At 48.8% G+C, this 13,913-nt stretch overlaps 1 protein-coding gene across 1 annotated transcript in view; it reads right to left on the bottom strand.

The window, feature by feature from the left end:
- Positions 1–4,674: 4,674 nt before the first annotated feature.
- The window catches only part of GLRX3 (glutaredoxin 3), an 84,078-nt gene continuing 74,839 nt past the window's right edge, over positions 4,675–13,913 (bottom strand). Inside the window, exons 10-11 of the mRNA XM_082268315.1 lie at positions 13,067–13,159; positions 4,675–4,967 (exon numbers count right to left, since the gene is read on the bottom strand). Of these exons, the coding sequence (XP_082124441.1) occupies positions 4,917–4,967; positions 13,067–13,159 (144 nt within the window). The 3' untranslated portion in view covers positions 4,675–4,916. The remainder of the gene's footprint in view (positions 4,968–13,066; positions 13,160–13,913) is intronic.

Here is a 13,913-nt window from a genome sequence, read left to right as displayed (position 1 = left end):
CTCCCTTACTTTATCAAAAATGAAAAGAAAAGTTTTGCCCATGGTTCTACTTTAATCTAGGATTCTTCTAAGTATCATATGCCATAATGATTGGTATTTTGAGCCAAAACAACCATTATTTTGAGCAATGGAAACCAACAAGAGTAGCAATCATCATAGCAAATGCTACATGCATCATAGATTGTGAACCAAGCCTATTGCTGAAAATAACAGTAACTGGCAAGTAACAATTCTTATAACTAGGCATTTGATATAAATATAGTGGATTGAGCTTTGTGTGGAGAGAGAGCAAACTTTTTTTTCTGTACTTTGCAAACAATTTTAAAAGTATTTATAGTTTTATCACTTAAAGTGGTTTTAAGGCAGTTTATTTATTTTTTTTAATCTTAATGCATTCTATGCATTAAGATAACAAGCCTGTGTGTAGCAGCCCCACTAATACGGCCTTCCGGGACTCTCTCTCCCGATTGGCCGCAGTGGCGCCATTGGCTCCTGCTGCTGTCAAACTCTGCTAATCAGGAGAGAGGGCAGGGCCGAATCACAGCCCCGTGTCTGAATAGATACACGGAGCTGCAGCTTGGCTTGGGTTCCCCCCATAGCAAGCTGCGTGCTTTGGGGTACTCAACAAATTTACATCTGTGAGTCAGGTACACTTGCATATGAAAATGGCACACATTAGCCATTGTTGTGAACATTTAATTAATGGCAATAATGTTAGGGCTATCATCCACTGTTCACTCTGAACTGTAAAGGCTTTAAATGGGTTTCCAATGAACAATTTTGAAGTTCAAGAGCTTTGGCATCTCTTTTCTTAGTGCAACCTCATCTTTTATATTAAAAAAAAATATTTAATTCAAGTGTATTTAAAAAAAAAAAAAATATATATGTATATATATATATATATATATATATATATATATATATATATATATATATATATATTTAATAAACAGTAGTGCTATTTTTGTGTTAAATAAAAAAAAGATTATTCTGCCACCATTATAATCTACATGATTAAATGGCCAGACCATGGTCCAGATCAGGCACAATAATGGGGGAACCTGATGTATGGGGGCACTTTGATAGGGACACTCTGATGGGGCAGCTGATATATGGAGGCAGTACGATAGGGGAACCTAACGTATGCCTGCCAATTTTGACATTGTCTATGGATCTTTGCTACTGTAGTCTGGTCATCCTCCCATGTGAACTAAACACAGTGGTAAGTAGGCCTCTAAATGTAGTTATTACACACTCATGAGAGCTAGTACCAAACGATAAGGTCAAAATATGAAAATGGCACTAAACTGTTAGAGTGACAGAATATCTTCACTAAAGACACTATTCCCATTGACTAGTTTTCAACCATATATTACTGACCAAAATGCACCTTACAATTGGGAATAATTCCAGATATATCTGATTTTATCTTGTTTCTTTTGTAATATTTTTTTTACTGTCCACTAGGCTACATTTATTGAGTTCCTTGGTGTCTTTAGGAAGATTCTTACTGGTTTTGGACTATGCTTACAGTGCATCTAACCCCATGCGCCTTATTTCTCTTCTTTTATATCAGTCATTCCCAACCAGGGTTCTTCCAAATGTAGCTAGGATTTTTAACTCAAGTTTGATGTCTGCATAATTGCAGGGCCAACACCACTTGGCAAAGCCATCAGCATGGCTGCATAGATGATGGATTCTACAGATAGACTGCACTATGTATGGTCAGCTTGATACAATTGGTCATTTGATTGCAGTAGCCTTTTGCCATCTGTTTAGGTACACTGCTTTAAATTCGGGGTTTGCACGTACAGGTAGCAAATTTCTCCTTCCCAAGGTTGGATGTTTAAAGTAGTGATCGACCGATATCGTTTTTTTTATTGCCGATACCGATATTTTGGTTATCGCATATCGGTATCAGCCAATATTTTCGTACATTAAAATTTTCTTTTTTGACAGGTACTCTTGTGGAGGGATCTGGGGGTCTAAAAGACCCCAGACCCCTCCTCTGCACTTAAAAGCATTCAAAATGCTGTTGGCTGATTTGAATGCTGTCATTTTTTTTTAATTTGGCGCAGAGTACCGGGAAGTGATGTCATGACATCACTACTGGGTTTTTACATGGAGACCTGATCAGAGCCGAATGCTGCTTTGATCGGGGCTTCTATCGGGCGGCCGTGCAGGCTGGTTGCCCGGGTCTACCGGTGGAACGGGAGAACCGGGCGAGCCGCGGAAGACAGCGGTGGGGGGGGTGGGGGGGGAACGTCCCCTCCCGCTCCTTGTAATGACAGCTGAACGGCTTCTCAGCCGCATCGGTTGTCATTACAAGACAGCCGACCATCGGTATGGACGCCGGGGTACCGGGGTGATGCCTCTAGCTGCAGGCATCACTCCGGTACAAGCACTTTCTCGAAATATCGGCAATATTGGTAACCTCCGGGGCTGATTCCGATATATCGGGGAAAGTGCATATCGCCCCAGATAAATCAGCTTTGTCGATAATCGGTTGATCCCTAGTTTAAAGCACAAAAAAAAACGGAATTTTTGTAAAATCTTACCTGTAAAATTCCTTTCTCTGAGTCCTCCGACAGTCGCCGCCCCTTCATATTCGTCACACTCCTACGGAGAAAAGGTCAATAACCCTATTGTGACGAATATGAAGGGGCGGCGACTGTCGGAGGACGTAAGAGAAAGGTTCTCTTCACCTTGCTTTCCCCATTATAATAAATTACTTTCATGTGTATGGTGGCTTTAGGCAGATACCTAGTACTATGGAATCACTTCAGACAAGATTTCCACCTTTTCTCATGGAAGGATAGAAATGATCCTGAGTGGGGGCAGTTAGATATGTCACAGTTGTATATGGGTGTGTAGGGGGGACGTGGTCCACAGCTGGCATACCAAGAGGGAGAAAACAGCCACCAAGGGCTCCTGAGTGTATTTAACAAGCTGCCAGGACATCACCCTTTGGAGTTCACGCAGAATTCAGTCTTTGGCAAGTGACCCTTTAAGGGGTCAGTCACACAGGCGGTGATAAAAGCAGGTATTTGAGCTGTGGTTGTACCACCGTCCAAAATGCAGCCACTCAGAGCTGTACATATGCTGTGGCAAAAATCAGCATACGCTACTTCTGCCTTACAGGACTTACTCAGAATGGGGCTGTGCTGCAACCACCCTGAAACTGTGTGGAGTACAATCAGTTGCAGCACAGAATGTCAGCATTTTGAGGTTAAAAACAGGAGAACAACCATGGATCGCTTTTTCAGAGGGGCGCCAATATTAACCACACAAGTGTGAAGGAACCCTAACATAATGACAGAGTATATAAAGAGGCTGTAAGTGATGAAAAGGCTGCTTTGTAGGAACTAAAATCTCAGCAGAGTCCTCATGGGATATAAAATAGTTTGGTAATCTAACGCCTCAGCCCTTAATAAAAATGTAAAGGGTTAGTTCACCTTTCCAGAAAAGTTGAAGACCGTACTTACCTCAGTGGGTTCTGAGCGGTCAGTGTCCATGCAGTGGTCCGGGGATTTGAAATGCCCGCTCTTCTCCATCTTCTTTCTGCAGCACTTACAGGATGGATTAGAGCAATCCTCTGTGCCAGAGCTGACCAATCAAAACCACACTGATCCTTCCCAGATGTGAGAAGTGGGAGAAGAGCTGTGATTTCAAATCCCTGGATCACTACATGGTCTGTGTGGGCACTGACTGGGGACGGATGGTGGGGAGGGTGTCTGTGTGGGCACTGACTGGGGACGGATGGTGGGGAGGGTGTCTGTGTGGGCACTGACTGGGGACGCATGGTGGGGAGGGTGTCTGTGTGGGCACTGACTGGGGACGCATGGTGGGGAGGGTGTCTGTGTGGGCACTGACTGGGGACGCATGGTGGGGAGGGTGTCTGTGTGGGCACTGACTGGGGACGCATGGTGGGGAGGGTGTCTGTGTGGGCACTGACTGGGGACGCATGGTGGGGAGGGTGTCTGTGTGGGCACTGACTGGGGACGCATGGTGGGGAGGGTGTCTGTGTGGGCACTGACTGGGGACGCATGGTGGGGAGGGTGTCTGTATGGGCACTGACTGGGGACGCATGGTGGGGAGGGTGTCTGTGTGGTCACTGACTGGGGACGGATGGTGGGGAGGGTGTCTGTGTGGTCACTGACTGGGGACGGATGGTGGGGAGGGTGGCTGTGTGGTCACTGACTGGGGACGGATGGTGGTTGTATGGGCACGGATAGTGGGGAGGGTGTCTGTATCGGCACTGACTGGGCACGAATGGTGGGGAGGGTGTCTGTATGGGCACTGACTGCGCACAGATGGTGGCAAGGGTGTCTGTGTGGGAACTGACTGGGGGGTGGATGGTGGGGAGGGTGTCTGTATGGGCACTGACTGGGGACGGATGGTGGGGAGGGTGTCTGTATGGGCACTGACTGGGAACAGATGGTGGGGAGGGTGTCTGTGTGGGCACTGACTGGGGATAGATAGTGTGGAGAGTGTACGGTGTTTGTTTACCGTCGAAGAAAAAAAACAAAATGACAAGATGAACACTTGAATTGATTAAGGTTGGTTTCAATGAACCTTAAAAAAAGAAAGTAAATTTATAGGGCAATGGGGAAGAGTATAATGTAGCATTGGGCCATAACTGGTGTGTATCACTCAGACATGAGTACCAAGAAATGATTGTAACACTGTTTTATTAAATTAAAAGATTTCTGAAGTTTAATAACTTTCACATAAATGCTCAGGAGCACTGTCGTCTCTAGTGCCTATTACACATTGTATCCTGTACAGGCCATGACCTATCATTGAAGAAAGGAAGAGAGGAGAGTTCACTGAGGTCCATATACATGGCCAGAGAGCCACAGCAGTTCAGAAAGATCCATGCTTGGAATTTGTCCCATCTTTGGCACCTCCATACATTATTGTCCACCTTTCAGCACCGAATCGAGTTCTCCACTTTCCTTCAACTCCTGTGTGGGGAGAAATAACAAGTATTTAGACATTGTTGAAAAACAAAGCAAAACTAGTTGGTTTATTCTGGTACTGTAGGTGCACAACTAGTCTACTAGCCAAAATGAACCTAATAAAAGGGCAGAACTATCTACAATGCATCCGGAAAGTATTCACAGCGCTCCAATTTTCTCACATTTAGTTATGTTACAGCCTTATTTCAAAATGAATTAAATTCATTATTTTCCTTAAAATTCTACAAACAATACCACACAATGACAACGTGAGTCTGGGTATACACTTATGCAAATTGGATGTTCGCATGACAAGAGTGTGTGACCGACTCTCTGGTTCACACATCTCCGGGGCGGCCGCGGTCCGCACTGGAAAAAGGGTCCTGTGCTTTTTCTGGTTCAAATTCAGCCCAAAAATTCAGGCCTGATTTGCACCTAAGAGGGACACACCAGACTCCCTGCTGTGAGCCTCGACCACAGGTAGTGTGAACCCAGCCTCAAAGAAATTGGTTTGAAATCTTTGCAAATTTAATAAAAATAACAAATTTAAAAAATCCCATGTATGTGTACATACGTATTGACAGCTTTTGCTCAATACTTTGTTGAAGCAAATTTGGCACCAATTACAGCCTCAAGTCTTTTTGCGTATGATGCTACAAGCATGGCACACCTTTTTTTGGGCAGTTTCTCCCATTCTTCTTTGCAGGATCTCTCAAGCTCCAAGCATCAGGTTGGATGGGGAGTGTTGGTGCACAGCCATTTTCAGATCTCTCTAGAGATGTTTATTCGGGTTCAAGCCTGGGCACTGGCTGGGCCACTCAAGGACATTCACAGAGTTGTCCCGTAGCCACTCCTTTGTTATCTTGGCTGTGCTTAGGCTCATTGTCCTGTTGGAAGATGACCCTTCGTCCCAGAGCAAGTTTTCATCAAGCATGCCTCTGTATATTGCTGCATTCAGCTTTCCCTCGATGCTGACTAGTCTCCCGGTTCCTGCCACTAAAAAACATCCCCAAAGCATAATGCTGCCACCACCATGCTTCAATGCAGGAATGGTATTGGCAAGGTGATGAGCGGTGCCTGGTTTCCTTCAGACATGACGCTTGCCATTCAGGCCAAAGCGTTCAATCCTCATTTTATCAGACCAGTGAATTTTGTTTTTGATGGTCAGACAGTCCTTCAGGTGCCTTTTGGCAAACTCCCGATGGGCGGTCATGTACCTTTTACTGAGGAGTGGCTTCTGTCTGGCCACCCTACCATACAGGCCTGATTAGTGGAGTGCTGCAGAGATGGTTGTTCTTCTAGAAGGTTCTCCTATCTCCATAGAGAAACACTGGAACTCTGTCAAAATGACCATCAGGTTCTTGGTCACCTCCCTAAGACCTCCCGAGCCGCCGATCCCCCGCTGAGCAGGAGGAGGACAGCTGTGTCTCCGCGCTGTGTGCGGAGACACGGCTGTCAGTTCTCCATGCATCTGTATGGGGGAAATTGGATAGGAACGGACCGTCGGTCCGTTCTCATCCGATCCCATCCGATCCGCTGGACGGATGGAAAATAGGGTTTCCATCCGTCCAGATTTGACAGATCGGATGTCAGCGGACATGTCTCCGCTGACATCCGATGCCCCATAGAGATGCATGGGGGGACCGTTCAGATCCGCCAAAAAAACGGACAGGCAGATCTGAACGGTCCGCCTGTGTGAAAGGGGCCTAAAAGAAATTCCAAAATTTTGGGTTGTCTCCAGAAAAGTAATAAAGGGGAAATCTTCCAATGGAGCACTAGTTCTGGTGGCCTGGGGGTCCCCAAGAGATTTGCAGGGATTTCCTGTTTTGGCTAAGGGACAGGAAGTGAAGATAAATCTCCCCAATGGGACACAGATGGAAAAAAATAAACTGACAGGGGTTATAACCTTCCCTTACTCTATCTGAAATGGTTTTGCCAAAAGTTCTACTTTAAGTTGCACCTGTCTAAACGCAAAATCCCAAAAAAGACACCGAAGATCAAAACGCACCCATATGAGCTTGACTTTTGTCCCCGTGTTGAAGAAGGGAGGGGGGTTAGGAAAAAAAAAAAACTGAATTTTTGTAAAATCTTACCGTAAAATTCCTTTCTCTGAGTCCTCCGACAGTCGCCGCCACTTCATAATCTTCACTAATGGGGGTAATTGACCTTTGCTCCGCAGGAGTAGCTAGGCAACAAGATTTGTTAATATCAAAGCTTTTAGCATATCACACCCCTAGGGGGTGGTCCCCTCAGTCAATACCTCCCTGCTTCCTGCATTCTCAACTCAGTTTCAGTAGCATAGCAGTAGAGTACATAAACAAACCCCAAAAGAGGGGTGGGGGCGGCGAATGTCGGAGGACTCAGAGAAAGGAATTTTACGGTAAGATTTTACAAAAATTCCGTTTTCTCTTACGTCCTCCGACAGTCGCCGCCACTTCATAATCTTCACTAATGGGGACGTCCCAGAGCAGTGTAGACATGAGGGGTGGGAAAAACGCAGCCGCGCCTAAAGCAACGCAGTACCCACATCAGAAAAAAGAACCTTACCAAAGTAAGAGAACCAACTGGGCAACAGGAAAAACGTGCTCAACAGGAGCAACAACCCAGGAAGAACAAGTAACCTAGGGGCTAAAACACCCCAACAGCCAAGGACCCAAACAAGGGACCCTAAGGCACTGCCGCACTAAGAACTTTACGGCCAAAGGAAGCATCTGCCGATGCCTGAACATCCACCTTGTAAAATTTTGAGAAGGTGTGAACGGACGACCAAGTCGCCGCCTTACACACCTGGGCCACAGAAGCCTGATGACGATAGGCCCAAGACGTACTCCGAGACCTGGTAGAGTGCGCCTTCACAGGGAAAGGAGGAACCTTCCCCTTCAAAGCATGGGCTTGCACAATGGTCTGTCTGATCCATTTGGCGATGGTCGCAGCCGACGCCGCCATGCCCTTCCGAGGTCCCTCTGGAAGGACAAATAGAGAATCCGACTTGCAAAAGGATTTCGTCGACGACAGGTAAACTCTGATCGCCCGAACCACATCCAAGGAATGCAAAGCCACCTCCTTTGGATGCTTAGGCTTCGCGCAAAGCGAAGGTAAGACAATGTCCTCATTGAGGTGAAATTCCGAGATCCTCTTCGGAAGAAAAGAAGGGTTAGGTCATAAGACCACCTTATCCAAGTGAATCACCAAGTAGGGAGAGCTGCAGGACAAGGCCGCCAGCTCTGATACCCTGCGAGCCGAAGTGATCGCCACCAAAAAGGCAACCTTCTTGGACAACAGAGACAACGAGATCTCCCTGATCTTTTCAAAGGGAGCCTGTTGCAACACGGACAGAACAAGGTTCAAGTTCCATGGAGGTAAAGGGTCCCTCCGAGGAGGGGCCAAGTGTCGCACCCCTTGAACAAAGGTGCTAACCAAAGAATTAGACGCCACAGGGCGTTGAAAGAGAACGGCCAGCGCAGAAATCTGACCCTTAATCGTGGCCAATGCCAAACGCTGGTCCACGCCCGTTTGAAGGAAAGCCAACACTCTCAATACCGAGTATTGGCGAGGGGAAAACCCCCTGGACTCACACCAGGCAAAATACGCCTTCCAAGTACGGTAGTAAATCTTCCCCGAAGAGGCTTTTCTAGCCTTGATCAAAGTGGGAATGACCTCAGGGGAGAGACCCCTATCCTTCAGGACCTGGCTTTCAACAGCCAGGCCGTTAAAGCCAGCGACTGTAAAGCAGGATGGAATATCGGTCCTTGAGACAGGAGATCTTCTCGAAGAGGCAGACGCCATGGAGCGTCGACCGCCAGATTCACGAGGTCTGCGTACCAAGACCGGCGAGGCCAGTCTGGCGCCACCAGAATCACCGTGTGCAGGTTCCGAGGCCAACCTGCGAAGGAGCCTGGACAGCAGCTGAATCGGTGGAAAGGCATACATCAGACGATACTGATGCCAGGGCGCCACTAACGCGTCTGAGGCGTCTGCCCGAGGATCGCGCGTCCTTGCCATGAACCTTTCCACCTTGTTGTTTAGACGAGACGCAAACAGGTCCACACCTGGGGAACCCCACTTCGCGCACAACATCTGAAAGACATCCGGGTGAAGGGACCATTCCCCCTGGTCCAGGGTCTGGCGGCTCAGATTATCCGCCTGCCAGTTCTCCACCCCCAGAATGTGAACTGCAGATATCGCCGGGACGTGCATCTCGGCCCAAGACAGAATGTCGGCTTCTTCCCGAGCCGCTCGGGCACTCCTGGTGCCCCCTTGGTGGTTGATGTAGGCCACCGCTGTGGCATTGTCCGTCTGCACCCGAACCGGACGGCCCTGAAGCCTGTCCGTCCAATGCAGAAGGCAGAGATTTATCGCTCGCAATTCCAGAATGTTGATCGGAAGGGAGGATTCCTCCTCCGACCAAGTTCCCTGGGCGGACAGAACGCCCAGAACACCACCCCAGCCAGACAGGCTGGCGTCCGTGGTGTTTACCGTCCACGACAAAGGACGAAAAGGACTTGCCCCCCCCGACACCGCCGGGTTCTGGAGCCACCATAAAAGACCCCTTCGGGTCAGGCGGCTCAATGAAATCCGCAGATCCAGAGATTGCGGACGCCCGTCCCACTTGGCCAGGATCTCTGCCTGAAGATCCCGCGTGTGAAACTGGGCGAAGGAAATCGCCTCGAAAGCCGAGACCATCAATCCCGGACACCTCATACACGTCCGGAGGGACGAGCACTGATTGTCCCTGAGGGATCTGACTTAGTTCTGAAGTGTCCAAAGCTTGTCTTCCGGCAGGAAGACCTTCGCTTGAACAGAGTCCAGGATCATCCCCAGGTAGGGGAGACGAGCCGACGGACACAGCGTTGACTTTGGAAAATTTATCGTCCAACCGAACTCCTGCAGAGTCTGCATCGTGATGGACAGGTCGTTCACCAGGCCCTGACTGGTCGCAGACCGAATCAAGATATCGTCCAGATACCCCAGGACAGAGATGCCCTGGGCTCCCAATAAAGCCAGGACCAGCGCAAGCACCTTGGTGAAAACCCGCGGAGCCGAAGCGAGACCAAAGGGTAACGCCACAAATTGGTAATGATCCTCCGCAATGGCGAATCGAAGGTACCTCTGGTGACCCTCGAAAATGGGGATGTGAAGGTACGCATCCTTCAAGTCGATGGAGGCCATGAATTCCCCCGGAACCAGGGCAGCCACCACCGAGCGCAGGGATTCCATGTGGAACTTGCGAACCCGCACAAAGCGGTTCAGAGCTTTTAAGTCCAAAATCGGACGTACCTTGCCCTCCTTTCTGGGCACAGTGAACAGATTGGAATAGAACCCCCGAAATCTGTCCCGATGAGGTACCGGAACCACCACTCCCTGGGCCCGCAGGTCCCGCACCGCCAGGTGCAGATCCTGCAAGCGCTCCGGAGACAGCTGAAGATTTGAGGGAAAAAATCTGCCCGCCGGCCGAGAGAGACTCGATCTTGTATCCAGATCGAACGATTTCCTGAACCCACCTGTCCCGAATGCGAGCCAGCCAAGGTTGAGGAAAACCGAGCAAACGTCCCCCCACCACGGAACCGGGTGAGGGCGCCCCTTCAGGCCGAATTGACATGGGCAGCGGACCCAGACTGGCCGGACTTCTGCTTACCCGCCCACAGCTTTTTCTGGGAGCCTTGGCCCTTGAAGGGCTTGCCCTTATATTGCGACCGAAAGGCACGAAAGGACCCCTGAGAGGGCCTAAACGAAGTATTCATCTTACCGCGAACAAACTTATTCTTGTGAGTTTGGGGTAAGAGAGTGCTCTTACCCCCGGAAATACCCTTTATCAGAGTATCCAAAGACTCGCCAAAAAGGCGAGATCCCGCGTAGGGCAAATTAGCTAAAGTCTTGCGAGACGATTGGTCAACCGACCAACATTTCAGCCATATCAGGCGACGGTTCAATACCGCCACACTTGAGAGGCGTGCAGCCAAAGGGACTAAATCCAAGTCCGCATCGCACAAATACATGACACCCTGATGAATTTGATCCACCATAGCCAATGTTGTCGGTGGAGCAGAGTCAGCCACCAGGGTGCGCCTGAGCACCTGCGCCCAATTCGCAATAGCCTGGGCTGCCAAAATGGAAGCAAAAATAGGCTTCAGCATAGAACCAGCAACCGTATAAGCATGACGGGCAAGAGACTCCAATCTCCTGTCCGTAGGGTCCCGGAACACCGGGGTATCCTCAGCAGGGATCGCAGTGGATTTATTCAAAACCGCCACCGCGTGATCCACCGGAGGCGGCACACACCAACGCTCATCAGTGGTGGGTGTAAATGGATAACGCAGCTTGAACTTACTTGGCACAGTAAATGGCTTCTTTAAATTGCTCCATTGCTCATCAACAGCGCGCTGAAATTCCGCAGGGCAGGGAAAAACCTGCGCTGTTTTGCGTTTCCTTTGCGTCCCATAAGAGGACATCAAAGCAGGAGGACATGGTTCATCCTGCAAACGCAGTGTTTCCTTGATAGAAGCAACCACCTCATCCATGAGTGCAAGCTCTTCAGGCGAGCCAGGGGGAGAATTATCAACCCCTTCTACCTCAGCCTCCCCCTCAGACCCCCCTAGGTCCAGAGATGAGCGAGACCCTGAGAAGGGCACTCCAGCCATAGCAGCCCCATCGCCCACTGAATCAGAGGAAATAGACAATCTGGGCCGTTTTGCGGATCGATCAGCCATTAGCATCTGCACCTGAGAAGCCAGGTTCGCCACAATAGCAGCCAGATCAGCCCCCTCGGGGGATGCAGCAGCCCCTTGGCCCCCCACCAAGGTGGGAGGAAACTTGCAATCCTGAGAATCCATGCCCCAGCAATAATTGAAAAAGGAGGACTGCCCCTTTAAGACCGCGGCGAGCGTAGCCCACCGCACACTACTGTATGTACCGACCCCCACAGGGATAAGGACACTGAGCAAGGAATTACAGGAAAAAGTAAAGGCTAAAAAACTTGGGGAGACCACACAGTCTGCTGCCACCGATCGCTGTTCCAGAGCAAAAGGAAGTGATGCAATGACTGACCTATGCAGGCTACACAAACATGGCCGCTCAGGTGAGGCATTTTAGGCAATGAGAAAATGGCGCCGACATGTGGCTGTATGATCGATCGCCGCCAAAATGGCGGCGTTTGGCGCCAAAACACTGCGCCGTACCACACAGGGCCAGTCACCACAATTTTGCCGCAAAAAAATGGCGGGACGCAGTAGCGGCCGCCACACAGCATGTCCAAACCCAGTCTGCCCCATACTCTCACATAGCAGAGCGGGAGAGCACCCCCCCCCCCCCCCGCAGCCCACAGAAAGGCAGCTATTCCACACCAGAATCTGACAGGGAGCTCAGCAGATACACAGACATGCAGGGTCACACAGTCACAGACTGACACCCAAAACAGACAGGTCCCCACATAGAATTGCACTTACCAGTCCGGATGGCGTGGGGAGCCTTCTCCAGCGACCAAACCGCTGCACTGAGGACAGGGAGTGTCGCAGTCAGGACGCAGTGGAACTGCGGTGCGAAACCGCAAATGGCGTCCGGTGAGTTAGCCACCTCACAGACAGCATCCCTGCAGCGAACAGGGATGGGTCGTTCAATATGCCAGGGAAACCTGAGCTGAACGCTCGATGGCAGGCTGGGAAGCCCCTGGCCCTGAACCCTGGGATCCAGGGTGGCCAGTCCGAGACCCAGCTCCGCATGATCATCTTCATTCGAAGAAACTAAACTAATGCTGAGAAAAAGAACAGCTAAGTAAAAGAAAGAGAAAAATACTCAAAATAAAATCAAAAAGAGGATAGAAGGCTGAGACTGAAAGCCCCAGCACAGGATCAGCCAGCTACTCCTAAGCTAGGCATTAGAAACTGAGTTGAGAATGCAGGAAGCAGGGAGGTATTGACTGAGGGGACCACCCCCTAGGGGTGTGATATGCTAAAAGCTTTGATATTAACAAATCTTGTTGCCTAGCTACTCCTGCAGAGCAAAGGTCAATTACCCCCATTAGTGAAGATTATGAAGTGGCGGCGACTGTCGGAGGACGTAAGAGAAAAAAGGTCTTGTGTGCAAACCTAATCAGCAAAATAAAAGCTTACCTTTAAAATGTCCAAGCCTCCAATAAGTTCTCCCTTTACATAGAGCTGTGGGTACGTTGGCCAGTTAGAGTATGTTTTCAAACCTTGTCGAACCTTAAGAAAGGATGGATAAAAAAAGGCTATAAAAAACAAAGTAAAAACCACGGTTTACATTAACCACCTGCCGACCGCAATATGTACAGTGCCTTATGTTCGGCCCCCTTGAACTTTGTGACCTTTTGCAACATTTTAGGCTTCAAACAAAGATATAAAACTGTAATTTTTTTGTGAAGAATCAACAACAAGTGGGACACAATCATGAAGTGGAATAGAATTTATTGGATATTTCAAACTTTGTTAAACAAAAACTGAAAAATTGGGCGTGCAAAATTATTCAGCCCCTTTACTTTCAGTGCAGCAAACTCTCTCCAGAAGTTCAGTGAGGATCTCTGAATGATCCAATGTTGACCTAAATGACTAATGATAATAAATAGAATCCACCTGTGTGTAATCAAGTCTCCGTATAAATGCACCTGCACTGTGATAGTCTCAGAGGTCCGTTTAAAGCGCAGAGAGCATCATGAAGAACAAGGAACACACCAGGCAGGTCCGAGATACTGTTGTGGAGAAGTTTAAAGCCGGATTTGGATACAAAAAGATTTCCCAAGCTTTAAACATCCCAAGGAGCACTGTGCAAGCGATAATATTGAAATGGGAGTATCAGACCACTGCAAATCTACGAAGACCTAGTTGTCCCTCTAAACTTTCAGCTCATACAAGGAGAAGACTGATCAGAGATGCAGCCAAGAGGCCCATGATCACTCTGGATGAACTGCAGAGATCTACAGCTGAGGTGGGAGACTCTGTC

The sequence above is a fragment of the Pelophylax lessonae genome (assembly GCF_965119305.1).
Source record: "Pelophylax lessonae genome assembly, chromosome: 9".
In the NCBI taxonomy this organism is placed as follows: Eukaryota; Metazoa; Chordata; class Amphibia; order Anura; family Ranidae; genus Pelophylax; species Pelophylax lessonae.
Note: the sequence above shows the minus strand (reverse complement) of the source record. Positions and strands in the feature narration are given on the sequence as shown.